The 16,846-nt window shown below is 51.4% G+C and overlaps 1 protein-coding gene across 5 annotated transcripts in view; it reads left to right on the top strand.

The window, feature by feature from the left end:
- The window catches only part of KIAA1671 (KIAA1671 ortholog), a 187,921-nt gene that overhangs the window by 164,953 nt on the left and 6,122 nt on the right, over positions 1 to 16,846 (top strand). For all 5 annotated transcript variants that reach the window (XM_057526413.1, XM_057526412.1, XM_057526414.1 and 2 more), the window contains 6 exons: positions 4,111 to 4,229; positions 7,913 to 8,168; positions 11,066 to 11,240; positions 12,002 to 12,126; positions 14,178 to 14,320; positions 16,531 to 16,613. In XM_057526413.1, coding sequence (XP_057382396.1) covers positions 4,111 to 4,229; positions 7,913 to 8,168; positions 11,066 to 11,240; positions 12,002 to 12,126; positions 14,178 to 14,320; positions 16,531 to 16,609 — 897 coding nt within the window. In that variant the 3' untranslated portion in view covers positions 16,610 to 16,613. The remainder of the gene's footprint in view (positions 1 to 4,110; positions 4,230 to 7,912; positions 8,169 to 11,065; positions 11,241 to 12,001; positions 12,127 to 14,177; positions 14,321 to 16,530; positions 16,614 to 16,846) is intronic.

The following is a 16,846-nucleotide window of genomic DNA, read 5'->3' on the forward strand; positions in this document are numbered from 1 at the left end:
ACAGATGGAGAGACTTGAGGTCTAGGGAATGGTGGGAGCTGGCTCCTGAGTCAGCCTTGGGTGAGGGGAGTTCAGGGAAGGCTTCCTGGAGGAAGAGCCAGCAAAGCTGGAATCTGAACGACAGCCAGGTGGTGGTGGCTGCTTCAGCTGGTCTGGAGGTGAGGGATAGCCAACTGAGGAACCTGAGAGGAGGAAAGTGGGCTGGAGCAGCCAATGGGAGGGGCTGGGAGGGCCTGGGGATGGGGGAGGGGCAGATGGGGGATGGTGGGGAAAGAGCCCCACTAATGAAAGTCCCACAAGCCATCCTTATGGTGTTTGGACTTGACCCTGGGGAGCTACTGAAGGGTTTTGAGCAGAGACCCTGCAGGCTTAGATTTCAGTTTTGGAAAGTGTAATGGGAAGAGAATATATGGGGACGGGGGGGAGCAGAGGTGAGGGAGGCAGGGGGACCCCAGAGCTGGCCAAAGTCTTCCTGATGGAGACTTTGAAGGGCTTGGGGATTGATCCGACACGGGGATGAAAGTGACAGAGGAGTCAGGGATGCTGCTGTCCGGAATCCTGACTCTGGCTTTAGGCAGTGGAGGGAGAAGACCTCCATCCCTGCCTGCGGGGATTACAGATCCCTCAGCGTGAATCTTAAACCTCTGCGGGAGGGCCCACAAATGGGGATGCATAGAAGCCAGTGTATTTTGCTGAGCACCATTTATTCCCCCCACACCCTGCCACCCAGAGCCTTCCAAAGGAGGTCAGGAAACATTCCCCTGCCTCCTGCCCTGATTCCACCCCTTAGCATCCTTCGGAACTTGCCATGCTGATTTCCAGAGGCCCCACCTGCAGATCCCTTCCTCCATCACTCAGCACCGAAAGATCCCCATCTCTTGGGGGTTTTGAGGGCCCGAGAAGAATCACATTTTGCCAAGAGTCCGTCCACCTGCCTGACTCTGGGGAGGGCCGTGAACCTGATTCTGATCGCATCAGCTCCTGTGTCCTGAGCACCTATATGCCAGGCACTGAGCTTAACGCGTTCCAGGGCTTATCTCCCTGAAGCCTCAAAACAACCCTTGTTTTTCCACTGCGGAAACTGAGGCTTGGATGGGCGGAGTCCCTTGGCCAGACCACCCAGCTGGGCGGAGCAGAGACAGCAACCTCTGCCCGCCCCAACCCTGAGTTGTAAGCTGTCCCTGAGCGGTCACCTTTCTGCCTTTATGTGAGCTTGGCACACACGGGGCAGACCTAGCATCCACCTTGCAGCCATCTGCAAGCTGCTGGGGACAAGGATGTCGAGTCCACCAGAGGCAGCCCCCCAGGCCCCGACCTCTGGCCTCCGAATCCGACCCATGTGGTGGGTTAAGTTAGGGAATGGCCGATTCTGTGACAACTTTGAAAGCAATAAGCAGCTGAGAGCATGCTCAGATGACCACTTCCATTCCTGGGTCCCAGGGGGAATTCTCTTAAGGGTGCTGGGCGTCTGACCATGTCAGGTGATCTTTCAAGGCAAAAACATCCAAGTTTCCCCACCTGGGGACTGACTGAATCCCTCAGGCGTGCTAACAGCCACACTCGCATGCTGCTGTGGGCTTGCAGTCTGGGTGGACTGTTCCAAGGCTGGCTTGTATATGCTACCCCTCCACCCTGCGATTCTCTGCCTAGAGAGTTCTCCTGTGGGAGTCATCAGAGATGTGTCACTTCAGCCCCAAGGATGTTCATCGTATTGTTGATTATAACGGTGAACAGCAACCTAAATGCCATGACACTTGGGGATCGATTAAAGGAACAATGCTGTGTCCGGGCAGCAGAATATTCTTCAGCCGTTAACGATGGTGCTCTAAGTGAGTTGACGCAGACGAAATTCTGGGCAGGATTATGGCAGAATATGGTCACTGGCTGATGGGTGACTTTTAAATATTATTTTTTGTGCTTTTCTGTAATTTTCACATGTTTTGCAACAAGCATTTGTGATTTTGGTAACGAGGAAAAGGAATCTACAGGCAGCAAAATGAGGGTGTGTGAGTGTGGTTGTTTACCAGGGTGACTGAGAGGTTTATCCTGATTCCCTGGGGTCCTTGCACATACCTCACCCATAGCATCCCCTCATGGGGTACGCAAGTGTCCCCAAAAGGTGAGAGGAAGAGAATGATGAAGGAGATGGGTATTTATTGGGTGTTTCCTGAATGTCAGGTCCTGCCCTTGGAGCTATCATGTGGGTCTTCTCATTGGCATCTTTCCACGTCCCTGTGCCCCAGAGAGGGAGACAAAAGCCCTGAGGTCACACAGCAGAGCTTTTTCCCGAGGCGCCTGCTCACTCTGCAGGACCACACGTGTTCGCTCTGCTAAGGATGGCTCCGTGGAAGCTGTGAAGAGGCGTGCTCCCCACTGGGAGGAAGATAAGCTACTGCAGGGCAGTCTGCCCACCGCCACTAAGCACCTACTGGGTGCCAGGCAGGCTCTGGGTGGGGAACAAAGGTGATGGAGTGTCCGATCTTAAAGGCTGCCTCGACTGAGTTACAGAATCTGTGTAGTGACCCCCACCCCTGGTTCCCAAGTGCCTAGCACATGGTAGGTGCTCAGTAGATGTCTGTTGCATAAATAACTTATATGTCAAACTTTACCTGGCACAGAAATGAGTCCAGAGTAGGCAGGGAGAGTGCAGGGGAAGGCAAGATCACTGTGGGTTGTTGCAGTGGCTTGGGGTGGGAGGGATGGATAGGAAGGGGGAAAGGTACAACCAAAGCCACAGAGGCTGGTAGGTAAGGCTTGTGTGGGATGCAGTGAGTAGGTCTCGGTGGGTGGGATGGGGCATCTGTTTGGGGCAGGGGTAGGAGATGGGACTGGACAGGAAACTTGGGGCTCAATTACAAGGGGTGTTGGATCTCAGCAGGAGGACAGTAGGGAGCCGTGGAAGGTTTCTGAGCAGGAGATGCATGCTCCAAAGCACATTCCAGCAGAACATGCCTCCTGACTGCAAATGGAACGCAAGGAGTGAGATGCTCCTGTCGGTGTTTCTGGAATTGGGGGCCAAGTTGTTCTCACCCCTCGCCCCGTGACCCCCAACTCTCTCCATATTCCTCATCCAAGCCATCAAGAGATGGTGACTGGGAACATCCTTCAAAGCTCAGAAGCCAAGGCCATTTGAATTGCTATTGTGCCAATGGCCACCCAATGGCTGGAGTTTTGGTTTTGCCTTGAACATTCCAGCTGCTCCCCAATCAATAACACAGGGGCCCAAGTGTCAGCCAGTTCAGCAGTCAGTCACCAGGGACGGGCTTTTAATTTGTCGAGTGAACAAGTTAGGGAGGCCAGCACTTTGATGGAGACCTATGGGCTTCCCAGCATGTGCCAGGTACCAGGTTGGGCCCTTTGGCCAGTGCTGTGGTTAGCAGGACCCTCTCCCTAGGGCCCAGGCTGGGGGCAGAGACCAGTCACCGAGCAGGTGGTGACAGAACCGGGGATCTGGGCTGCGTGGGGCACAGTGGTTGCCAGTTTGGACTTGCAGTCCAAGCCCCCTGCCCGAGTTTGAGTCCCACCTCATCATTTACTGGCTGTTTGATGGAGGGCATGTCACTTCACCTCTCTAAGCCTCAGTGTTCTCGTCTGTAAAATGGGGATTGTAATGAGCTCCACCTCATGGGATTGCCATGGGACTGCAGCTCAGCGAGGTGATATGCAGACAGCTTGATCAACACCGGGGACAAGTTAAATGCTCCACGAAGGCTGTGCTGGCGATGCTGGTGGTGGAAGCATGGCGACCGTGGGAACGTGGTGGCGGGGGACGGATGGGGGAGCACCGTAACCAGACTGATAAGTCCTGGGAGCAGTGAGGATGGAGAGAAGTTTGGCCAGGGGTAGGGTGGTACCCACACAGGGCACGGGAGGGTGACTCCTTCATGTCAGTTTGCCTGGCTTTGGCACCCGCTGTCCTGCATCCTGCGATGTCTTGGGCAAACCCGGATGGTAGGTCACCCTCGTGCCCAGCGCAGACGTTTGGACCCGCTTCCGAGAGCGGTAGGGAGCTGAGGTGGGTTCGAGCAGGGGGCGATGCGGTGTGAGTTACCAGCTGGGACCAGGTTCTGAGCATTTTCCCTGATAGAAACCTCTGGCTTGTCCTCGCAGGATCAGCTGAAGCAGTGTTTCTCCAGGCGGACCCCCGAGGCCAAGGACACTGACACCCTCGTGCAGGAAGCCGACAGCCAGTATGGGACGTGGCTGGACCAGCACCAGAGCGGGGAGAGGTAGGGCGCGTGGGGCGGGGCCTCCGGGCGGGAGTCCGGGTGGCCCATCTGCCTCCTGATTTCTCTGTTACTAAGTAGGACCTGTTTTGTCTGTAACTATAACTACTTTATTTATTTATTTATTTATTTTTGGCTGTGTTGGGTCTTCGGTTCGTGCGAGGGCTTTCTCCAGTTGCGGCAAGTGGGGGCCACTCTTCATCGTCTGTAACTATAAGAGCAAACCATTTCTTTTTATAAAACAGAAATTTAGAATGTACAAAAAACTTATTTTAAAATGATATATGAAATATCCAGAATAGGCAAATCCATAGAGACAGAAAGTAGATTTGTGGTTGCCAGGGGCTGGGGGGAGGGGGGATGGGAAGTGACTGCTTTACAGGGACCAGATTTCCTTCTGGGGAGATGAAGATGTTCTAGAACCAGAGAGCTGTGATAGTTGCACAACATTGTGAATGCACTACTGGTAAATTTCATGTTACGTGTGTTTCACTACCATAAAAAAAAATTAACAAAGAAAATGAAAATCGCCTCTAATCCCAGCACACAGATATAACCTTCATTAATGTTTTTTGTTGTCTTTCTAGACTTTTTTCTGTATGTATATGGTGTGTTTACAAATATAGGAGCATATTACAGATACTGCTTTATAAGCTATGTCAGCATTTAGTATCACCGCTGTTAGAGGCTTGTAGGGCCCCTCAGGTGTCAGCCTGGCTGGGAAGGAATATTATTATGACTGTGGCAGAAGCCTGAAGGTTACTGAGTATCGCCTGGATTCAGGAGGCAGGCAGGTCTGAATTCCAGCTTCACTCCAGCTGGCTGTGAGGTCCTGTGTAAATTAGTTATATTTGCCAGATTTCACGCTCCTTCTCCATAGAAGGGGAATGACGCTCATAAAAAGAGCCAAGATGTGTTGAGTGGACGGGCCGAGCACTGTTGTAAGCACTGAAACATAACATTTAATCCTATCGCCCCATCTTGCAGAGGCAAAGACTGAGGCACATGGGGTTGTCAGGAGGGTAACCTGTGCAGCAGTTGGCATATTTCCTGGCACTTAGTAGGAGCTTGATACATTGCACCTGTTCATTGTTTTAAAAATGCAATTTTTCTTCTCGCCTTTGGCGGGGGGGGATCGAACACAGCAGCGGCTTCGTGGACACCGGGGGTGGGCTTGCCGTGTTCTCAGCTCACCCTTCCCACCGGCAGGCCACAGGATCGCATGGTGTTTTGAAGTCAGGGAGACCTGGGTCCACCCCGGCATGGCCACTTACCAGCTGTGTCACTGTGTGACTCAGTTTCCTCATCTGTGGGTCTCACGCCCAGGGATATGGTGTGTCCATGGGTGAGCTGGACTCAGACCCAGGTCTCCCATCTCCTTCCCCTGCCCCCCACCCGTCAGGAGCGGCCACACCCCTCTGCTGGTTTATGTCCCATAGCTGGCATTGGTACTAAAGCTGGGTGGAGGTTGATGGAATTGGAAGTGGGTAAGAAAAAGGGAAGCACAGGTTCCTTCCAGTATCCACGAAGGCTTTTTGTTTTCTTTCCTAACCTGTGATATGTGTTGTTAATCAGTGAGCGAGTCTGGAAGCCTGGGTGTCCTGGTTTTGCGGTCGCTGTGTGACCCTGGGAGGCCCCTTCTCCCTCTGGGACCTGGCATCTCCCCTGTGTCCTGGGGTCGCCCCCTCCTGTCTCCCGGAGGCACTGCAGCTCCTCCTCCGAGAAAGGGCCCAGGAGCTGCTGTGCTCCCAGCCCTGAGCAGCAGCGCCACCTGCAGCCTCCGCAGTGGTATTGCCCTCATTTTTTGTGGATTTGCCTCAGTCGCACCCCACACCCAAACATCCTGCCTATTCCAAGGAATAAATTCTTCCCCAAGCTGACGAAAAGCATGGCTGTGCTCCTGCAGTGAAACACCAGTACACCTGGGTTGCAGGTTCTGCCCAAGGGTGCAGTTCAGGGGTGTTTCAGGGCAGACCCTCCTATCAGCGAGGTGGTGTCTGGTGTGCCCGTCCCCCCTTCCTTAGGGTAAGGCTTTCCTGTGCTCTTGGCTTTGGGGTCTTTTCAAGGGGGGAGCAGGGAGCCTATTTAATTTTTTTTTTTTTTTAAAGGATTTTCTTTTTTATTTATTTATTTATTTATTTTTTGGCTGTGTTGGGTCTTCGGTTCGTGCGAGGGCTTTCTCCAGTTGCGGCAAGCAGGGGCCACTCTTCATCGCGGTGCGGGGACCGCTCTTCATCGCGGTGCGCGGGCCTCTCACTGTCGCAGCCTCTCTTGTTGCGGGGCACAGGCTCCAGACGCGCAGGCTCAGTAGTTGTGGCTCACGGGCTTAGTTGCTCCGCGGCATGTGGGATCTGTTGGGTCTTCGGTTCGTGCGAGGGCTTTCTCCAGTTGCGGCAAGCAGGGGCCACTCTTCATCGCGGTGCGGGGACCGCTCTTCATCGCGGTGCGCGGGCCTCTCACTGTCGCAGCCTCTCTTGTTGCGGGGCACAGGCTCCAGACGCGCAGGCTCAGTAGTTGTGGCTCACGGGCTTAGTTGCTCCGCGGCATGTGGGATCTTCCCAGACCAGGGCTCGAACCCGTGTCCCCTGCATTAGCAGGCAGATTCTCAACCACTGCGCCACCAGGGAAGCCCGAGCCTATTTAATTTAATGGCTTGATTTGTTGACATATTTTCTATCTTGTGTGGTTCCAATTATCCAAGTGGTACTTGGAATACATTATGGGCAGAAATTCCAGGAGGAGAGGGTCATGGACCTGGATTCTGGGGTCAGGTCTGTCCCTTTGGGCAGGCTACTTCACATCTCTGTGCCTCGGTTTCCTCATCTTTAGCGAGGTTAGTATTTAATTTCCTGAGGTTAATCCTACCTCCTAGGGTTGTGGACGTTGCAGGATTATAGGGTAATCATTGTAGGATTGTGAAGAGGATGGAACGATACAGTTTTTAGCACAGGGCCTGGCACATAGTAAGCGCTCTGTAAATCTTTAGTGAGTGAGTGAGTGAATGAATGAGTGGATGGGTGAATGAATGGATGGATGAAACAATGCAGGAGATTCCCCACCTCCTGCTCTTCCACTGGTGACTGCCGGTGATTATTTGGTCTACATCAGTGCTGTGCAACAGGAATACAATGCAAGCTGCAAACTCGAGACACACATGCAGTTTCAGTGTTCCAGTAGCCGCATCAGTAAAAAAGAAACAGGCAGAATTAATTTTAACAGTATGTTCTGTTGAGCCCAATAGACCCGAAATACTATCATTTTAACATGTAATCACTATAAAGTTATTAACGCGGTATTTTACGTTCGTTTTTTTTTTCACTCAAAGTGCTGGGAATCAGTGTGTACTGATTGTACTCAGGGCCCAGCTCAGCGCTCACTCGCCGCATTGCAAGGGCCCAATGGCCCACATGTGACCAGTGGCTCCCGTATTGGACGGCGCAGGGTTAGAGGGTCTTGAACGGGACATTCTGCACCCATTCTGCACCTGTTCAGGTATTCTAGAGGCACCATGGACAGCACCTGGCTGGGCCCAGAATGGTTCTCCTAACTGGGATGTTCTGTCTCTTGTTTCCCGGCATATAAAGCACACCCCACACCCTACCTTCTGCCCCTTCCCTTCCTTGAAATTCAGGTCTCTGAAACAACCTGCCTGACCAGGCCTCCCTCCCTTCCTTCCATTCTCATAGCTTGGCCCCCGAGTCCCCATCCCCGGACAGCAGTGCCACGTCGGCTCAGAAGCAGCCCCCCAGCAGCCACGTGTCCTCCGTGTCCTCCCAAACGGAGGCCACCTCTGTTGGGGACCAGCACGACTGCTCCAAGGACCAGCAGAGCACCAGCGTGGACCGATCCAGCACGGACCTGGAATCCACTGACGGGATGGAGGGGCCGCCCCCACCGGACGCCTGCCCCGCAAAGAGGGTGGACGACTTCTCCTTTATCCATGTAAGTCAGTCGTTGGGAGCACACGCTGGAAACAGTCATTTCTTCTCAAAGGGACGTTCTAGCATCTCCCGATGAATTACCCCTTTCCCTGGTAGAATCTGTGTGCCAGGGCCCCCTGTGGTGGGTGCAGAGGGCACAGTCTGAGATGGGACTGAGGTCTACATGAGGCTTGTACCTGCCACACACCAGCTGTGTGTCTTGGGGCAACTGTCTTCACCTCTCTGAACCTCGGCTTCCTTATCCACCTGTAACCAGGACAGTGGGCTCCACAGCTCTGAATGCAATCACATGTGTACAAATTAATACTGAGCTGAGCCCTCACCTGTTAGGTGAACAGGCCATCCGGCCTCTCACCCCTGGCGGATGGGAGGTGTCTGCCTGAGGTCTGCAAATCTAGGCGTGCAGCCTGGACTTCGCTCAGACCGATTCTGCTGGGGGTTCTTACCAAGGTCTTGCCAAGTGGGACCATGTCCCTGGAGCCAGGGAATCTAAGTCTGTCTGTAAAGGGGAGCCTCCTCAGGCGTGGGCAGCCCTCAGGACTCAGCTCTTCTGGGGCCCACGGAGAGCCACCCCACAGGACGCTAGCCACCCAGGTCCAACTGCCTCCTACCCAGCCCCTTCTAGACCTGCAGGGGTCAGGTAGATTGTCCTTTTCAATCCTTGAGACACAGGGGTCTTATTATTCTCCTTCCCTGACAATAGGGCTACCTGCCCACCCTCCTGAGGATGCAACATCTAAATGATGCAAAATCCAAAACGGACCCTGTCTCCTCAGTGAAGCCTCACGTCCACATTCTTAGAGATGGCTACACAGGTGCCCCCAGAGAAGGACCATCACTGCTTTGGGTGTGGGACTTCCTTTAGGGCCTCAAATGGGATTCTCCTTCCTAAATATGGTCAAGGTCTCTCTCTGGCATCTCTAAATAAGGGCAGAAATGGGGAAAGGCACACACTCAGTCTCCACTGGGGCACCCCACTATATAAACATGCACAGGGTGCAGATTGTCAGGATTTAGTTAGGTGATTTATTCAGTTATTCATCCAACAACCATTTATTGAGCTCCAGCTATGTCCCAAGCATTGCTCCAGCTTACATGCCCATACGATGTCACTGTGCCGTAGCATAATTCTCCTGATTTACCTTCTGGAACGCCAAGCCCAAGAGGCAAAACCCCTGCCCCATTTTTATTTTATTTTATTATTATTTTTTTAACTTATCCTTTCACATAACCAGAGACAACACTATTTTTTTTTTTTTAACATTTAAAAAAAAAAATTTTGGCCACACTGAGCAGCTTGCAGGATCTCAGTTCCCCGACAGGGACTGAAGCTGGGCCATGGCAGTGAAAGCACCAAACCCTAACCACTAGACCACCAGGAACTCCCTCATTTTTGCTGATTAGGGAACAGAAGTGGCCACTGAGTGATTGAAATGCCAGTGTCCCTAAGCACAGGTCCAGCCAATTATTTAACACCGAGGTCTCCCACAGGCAGTGTTTGGAGGCTGAAAGGGGAGGCGAGACGCTAGGGAAGGAATCAGCTTCTGCACCAGCCTGAGGCTGCAAGGGTGGCCCTGGGGAATGGAACCGCGCCCCCTTCAGCAGCCCCTGCGTTGCTCTGGCTCCCTCCCGCTTTCTCTGAGTCTGAGAAACCCGCTCTATTTAGTAGCGACCGGAGATATATGATCTCCTCTTGAGGACGGCGGACCCTTTATGATTTCCATCTCTCCCCCACTTCCACCAGCCCCACACAAATCCCCCCGCTGGACAGCATTGCAGCCAGTTTGGGAAACAGCTGTGCAGATATCAGCCCCCTCCTCCTGCCCCCAATAGGGTGTCTGTCACTTACCAACTCTGGGAAATGAGTCACTGAAATTAGCTCATTATCGCTAACTTAAAAGGCCCTGGGTGACAGAATTTCTCCAAAGTGGACTTGAGAGGAAGAATCCAACATTTCATGCCAGGACCTGAGCTGGCCAGGAAGAGAGAAGCCCATTGTAGGAATAGCTCTCGGCTGTGAGCCTGGGTCAGGTGCTGCTGGAACCAGGACTTTCCATGCCTGGGCTCCCTGAATTCTCTCAATCACCCTAGCAAGGGGATACTATTATCATTCCGTTTTTACAAATAGGGACACCCAAGCTCAGAGAGGGTAAGTCCCCTGCTCTGAGGTCACACAGCTGGCATTTGAACTGAGCAGGATTTGAAGCCCAACCTCCGAGCTCTTCACCACCATCTCCTTGGAGATCACTGAGCCAGAGGCTGCCCCAACTTCTTGCTGGGCCTACCCAGGTGGTCTGCCCCCAGCCCTTTCAGCACAAAAGGTGGTGATGTTGGAAACCATCACTGACCCTCCACCCGCCTCTGCTCAGAGTGTGATGCTTGAAAACAAATGCCTGGTACTTAGTAGGTTGCTCCACCGGCTCCCACCTGCACCTGAATTACTGTGGGTAGAGGAAGGACCACACTGAGAACCTCTCAGCTCGTGGACCCTGTGTGGAATAAGGTTGTTGTAAGGATTTAGTTAGATGATGTGTTCAGTTATTCATTCAACAAACAAACAAACATGTATTGAGCTCCTGTTAGGTACTGCTCTAGCTTACCTGCTCAGATGATGTCACTAGGAGGGGAAAACCATTTCCATTATGTGCCCACTGTGTTCCAGGCACTGTGTGGGGCACTCAAGGTTTATTTGATTCTTGGAATCAGCCTACATGCTGTATTTCACAGAGAAAGTAGACTTAGAGTGTTACATTCCTACTGAAATGCGGAAATGCTGGCCCAAGTACCACCTAAATAGCATTGTGTATCGACGCAGCTATGCACACCTCCCTTAGGTGATGCCCCCATTTAATGTTTCCCATGCTTTTTTTCCCCTCTTCTTCCCTGCCACTCCCACAGCAAACCTCAGTCCTCGACTCAAGTGCCCTAAAGACCCGGGTGCAGCTCAGCAAGAGAAGCCGCCGCCGGGCTCCCATCTCCCACTCCCTCCGGCGCAGCCGAGTCAGCGAGTCGGAGAGCAGGTCTCCTTTGGAGGAGGAGGCCAACAGCACGTGGATGTTCAAGGACTCCACAGGTATGCCCCCTCTCCTCCACAGGTAGCACATTGGATAGCAGGAAGGATTTAGGTTAAACCCTGGAAGAGCTTTCTGACTTTGAAGGCTGTGGGATATTAGAACACAGTAACATAGGAAACTGTGGTTTCTTATTACACCAAGCTTATTAGAAACTAGGTAAAACATATTTTTGAGGATGATATATTAATTGGGGCTCCACAGGTTGCAAGGAACTGAGACAACTTAATAGGATTTCACTATTTATGCTGTTATCCTTATTAAATTCACCCTTATCCTCTCTTCAGGTTTGCTTGCTGGTCTTTTTCTAGATTCTCAAGTTGAAAGATCAATTCATTTATTGTCAGTCTTTTTGGGTTTCTAATAAATTATTTAAGGCTATGCATTTTCCTCTAAGGACTTCTTTGGCCACATTCCATGTCAAACCTTGAGCTGAATCCTAAAGAACAAATAGGAATTAGCCAGGGGAGGGTATTCCAGATGGAAATATCAACAGGATCAAAGGGGCAGAGGTGTGGAAAGAACATTCCATGGGTGTGGCGGGGGCAGGGGCGGGTCGTCTCTCTAAGTGGTTCAGTGTTTCCCAAGCCAGAAATAGCAGGAATCAAGCTAGAAAGGCAGGGCCAGTTCGTGGAGAGTTGTGATTCCTTGCTAAGGAGTTAGACTTGATCTGTAGATGGAGAGCCATGGAAGAGTTTTAAGGAGAAGCAAAATCTCAGAATGGAGGCTGCCAGTAACTTCAGTACCCTTCTCTTTGCAACAGAGGAGAAATCCCCCAGGAAGGAAGAGTCAGATGAGGAGGAGAAGACACCCAGAGCTGAGAGGACGCCCATCAGCCGACCCCAGAGGATGCCCGTGTTTCCAGGCATGGACCCGGCAGCGCTGAAGGTACCAGACTTCATGCCCAGAGCTATGCTTACCCGTGGCAGCAAAACAGACAGGCCCATGTTTCTCACCCTCCTCCCTCCTTCCTTCCCTCTCGCCTTCCTTGCATCCCTCCCTTCCTCCCTTCCTGTCTTCCTCCCTCTCTGTCTAATTTTTGAAATAGTTGAAGATTCATGAGAACTTGCAAAACTAGTATGAGAGACTTCCCGTGTACCCCTCCTCACCCAGCTTCCCCCAGTGCTAAAGCATCCCATGGCCATGGTACATTATCAAGACCAGGACATCGGCCTTGGCCCGGTGCTATGAACAATACTACTGATTTATTTGGATTTCTCCGGTAATCCTGTGTTTCTGAATCTCCGCTTTCTTCCTCCAGCCCCCACACCTGCTGCTCAGTTTAGTCTTCCAGCTAAGCCTCCATGTGCTCATCTGTAAAAGGGGTTAACAGTCCACCTTAGGCATCAGGCCCAGTGCTGGATGTCTGGGAAACAGGAGTGAACTAGCCCAGGCTTCTGTTCTTGAGGAATCTGGTGTGCTAGGGGTGGGAGGCACATAAAATGATTATTTTGATTCCAAACAATGTGAGAAGTCAGCATTGGAACCACATTAATCTGTCTTAAATAGCACCGCAATCCCAGTTGGACTGTGGAATCCTGAGGGCAGGGCTGGGCTGTCTCCCCACCCTCAGCTCCACCGAGCAGCTCACAGGTCCTGGGAGGCAGCGGTACTTAATGCAAGCGAGAGAGGGGCCTCTTTTATCCCCAGGCACCATGTGCTTGCAAACTCGCCTTATGTCCCCAGCAACCCTAAAAAAGGTAGCTCTTTACTCCCATTTTACTGAAGAAGAAATCAAGACAAAGAAGCCTAGGTTGTTTGTGGAATTTCTCAACCCCACACTCCGTGTGGCCAGGGAGCCTCCTGCTAGGGGCTGTGAACTTGCCACTCCTTCAGTAGATGGCAGCTTTGCTTTTCATGTCATTTCTGGCAAGAATAAAAAGTTGATAAACAGCAGATGCATACTTGCCCCTGTAATTCATTTTACAGGCCTTCAAAACATGAATGTCTTGCAGCCACTGTCCTGGGCCAGAGGTTTTCTGACTTCTTTTTTTGAAGCATCGGAACAAAGGCTGCCTTACAGGGCAGCCTAACACAGGGGGCAGAGAAAGGCCCTGCTTACAGGAGGGAGCAGAGGCCCTAGGGAGGCTGCCGGGCTTTTTCTCGAAAGAGCCCTGGAGCTGGAATTGGGCAGACCTAGGACGAATCCTAGTTGTTGAAAACCATGTGACTTTGGGCCAACTGCTCAACCTTTGACCTTTAGGCTACTCCTCTATAAAATAGAGAAAGCCAGTCTCCACCCTGGAAACGTGTGTCATGTAACTTACGCCTGGTGGAGTCCAGACGCTGGATGCCCAGCGCACAGGAGCTGCAGGGCCGACGACGGTGATGACCACTATTGCTGGGGGCTCCGCCAGCACTGACTTGGAGACAGATGCCGCCTGCCACCTGCCACCATCATACCCCCCCGCAGCCCCCAAAGGAATTCTGGGCACACCATTCCAAGCCATCCCATTCCCTGCGTGCCCTCCAGAAATGGTGGGAATCCATCCTGCCTTTTCCCTGTGCAAATCTGATAGTCAGAAACCTCACTTACTCATATTCACAGGAGCAAAGAGCTTAAAAGAGCCGGACCTCAGCTGTAAGATGCATCTCTTGTCTCCATCTCGGGGTTCTCAGGAAACTAAAGGAGATGGAGCGTCCTGTGATGAGGACACCACACATGGTAGCTTTTCAGCCAAAGATAATGTGATTGTGTGGATTTTTCATGGTTGTTTGATCCCAGTGGTCAAGGGTGGCCTCTTGGACTACAAGCCTGACCTCTGATTTTTCTTGGCCTCCACGGTCAGGCAGCATCTCCCCCACCCCTGAGTCTGCTGTCTGAGTCCGTTCAGATGCTGGGAGCCCTGCTGTCTCCATGCAGTGACAGTGCCGTAGGATGGGACCCTTCCCCAGACCAAGGGCGGGTTACAGACTCCACCCCTGTCTTCTCTCCCCAGGCTCAGCTGCACAAGAGGCCAGAGATGGACAGTCCCAGCGATACCCCCAGTTGGGCCCCCCAGCCCAAGAGCCCCAAGTCCCCCTTCCAGCCTGGGGTGCTGGGCAGTCGCGTGCTGCCCTCCAGCGTGGAGAAGGACGAGAGGTGAGAGTGTTGCTAACACATAAAAGTTAGGGATTATTCATGATATGGTTATTGTAATAGAAGAGCTATGATGGAGCAGGGGTTAGCCAACTACAGCCCACAGGTCCAATTCAGCCCACTGTCTGTGTTTGTAAATAAAGTTTTATTGGCACACAGCCATCATTTAAGGATTGTCTGCGGCTGCTTTCCTGATGCAACTGCAGACCTGACACATTGACACAGATACCCTATAACCTGCAAAGTCAAAAGTACTTACTATCTGACCCCGGTGATAGAGGAAGGCAGGAGAAGAGTTCAGAACCCACACTTGAGGAGGAAGGGTGTGGAAAAGGCTTCCAAGAGGAGGGGATGCCCGAGCTGGGTCATGGCAGACAAAAGAGGTGGCCGAAGTCACAGCACATGCAAAGGTCCAGAGGCCTGGTAGAACTGGGCGCTGTAGGCTGTGCATGTTATTGGAACACAGAGTGGGCCGTGGGAAGCAGGAAAGCAAGAGGATGAGAGGGAGAGACAGGCTGAGGCAGAGATGGTACCTCTCTTGCTCTGTGGATGCCAGAATTGCTCTGGAGTCAGCTGAGGGCACCAGTGTTGCTCCAGGGCTGGAGGGACCCCCAGACCAGGAGGCCTGGTTTTGAGCCTCCACCATCAGGCAAGCCTTGCTTGGGGTACTCAGACCCCTGTCTGCCCAGGGGACCTCTCCTTCCTCGCAGACCCCCACCCCACCCCCAGCCAGGTCAGCAATGTCCCTGAGCCCTCCAGGACTGTGGAGTCAGGAGCTTTCTCTGAGATCAACAGAAGTCAGGTCTGTGTGTACATGTGTTTGATTATAAAAGTAGTACATGCTCACCTTAGAAATTGTAGAAAATATAAAATGAGTATAAAGCAGGGAAGAAAATCACCCACGATCTGATACCCCGCCCACCCCGCCCCCCCGCCAGAAGACTACCATAGTGACGTTTGGGCCTTTCTCCTTCCATTCTTTTTAAATGTAGTCGAGATTACAACATACAATATACATAGCTTCTTTTCCGGTTACGTGTTTCATGTGACGATTCTCCCATAGCCATTAAAGTCTTCATAAGTATGATTTCTTTTTCTTTAAAAAATTTTCAGATGTTTTTGTTTGACTTCATTGTTCTTGTTAAAATGATGTGTTCTCATTACAAGCCATTCTGAGAAACAGAGAAAAATACGTAAAGAAGAAAGTAAAAAATAAGACACTCGAAAATGTTATCATTTGGATGGTGATGACTCAAGTGTATTCACTTTGAGAAAATTCATTGAGCTGTGTGCTTGTGATCTGAGTGAGTTCTGGATGTGTGTTCTTCAATTTTAAAAAAAGTTAAAACAAATCGTACCTCCCCCAAATAATTATTGTTATTATTCAGTAAACATAAGATCTATCTATCTATCTATCTATCTATCTATCTATCTATCTATCTATCTATGTCTTACAGGCATTGTTTTAGTCAGGGTTCTCCAAAGAAACATAACAATAGTATGTATACACAGGGAGAGAGAGAGAGAGAGAAGGATTTATTTTAAGGAATTGGTTTTCACGATTGTGGATGCTGACAAGTCCAAATTCTGCAGGGTGGACAGGCAGGCTGGAGACCTGGGGAGGAGCTGGTGTTGCAGTTCAAGTGCCAAAGGCAGTATCTTGGCAGAATTCCCTCTTCTTCTGGGGAGGTTGGTCTTTTTCAATTAAGGCCTTCGACTGATTGGATGAGGCCCACCCATGTTATGGAGGGTAATCTGCTTTATTCAGAGACAACTGGTTTAAATATTAATCTCATCTAAAAAGTAAAGTAAAATACCTTCACTGAAATAGCTAGTATAATGTCTGACCAAACAGCTGGGCACTGTGGCCTAGCCAAGTTGACACACAGAATTAACCCTTATGGGCATGTACCTGGGTAGAGAGATGGAAGGATGAATGGATATTTGGGTGGCAAATGGATGGATGGAAATAATTTTATGTAAGCATGACTTTCTGCTGCAGATTATTTCACAGAATGGATGTACCATGATTTATCTAACATTCTTCATTTTGGAGCACTTTGGTTAATTCCTGTTTCAATCATGTCGACATGGGCATCTTTGCTGCCTGCGAATGTGGCTCAGCCCCCACCCACACGCGGCCGGAGAATTGGGTCCCTCAGGGAGTCCTCGGTCAGGCTGACACTTGACTCCCACTGCCTTTGCGGTTTCAGATCGGAAGAGCCCTCTCCCCAGTGGCTAAAGGAGCTGAAATCCAAGAAGAGGCAAAGCTTGTATGAAAATCAAGCTTGAGCAGGTATGAGGGGCTCTGGAGGGGAGACCCGGACAGAGCCTCCAATCCGAGGAGCAGGGAACTTGGGCCGGGAGGCAAAGGCTCAGAGACTTGGGACGCTGTACCCTGGAAAAGAGAAGGGAACACGTGGTTGAGGGTGTTTTGGGTTCCCGTAAAGAGGGTGGCAATGATTTGCTTCTTCTTAGCGAAAAAAAAACACAGTTGGACGGCCTGGGGTGGGTGGAAAGGGCATGGAC

The sequence above is a fragment of the Balaenoptera acutorostrata genome, chromosome 13, assembly GCF_949987535.1.
Source record: "Balaenoptera acutorostrata chromosome 13, mBalAcu1.1, whole genome shotgun sequence".
Lineage (NCBI taxonomy): Eukaryota > Metazoa > Chordata > Mammalia > Artiodactyla > Balaenopteridae > Balaenoptera > Balaenoptera acutorostrata.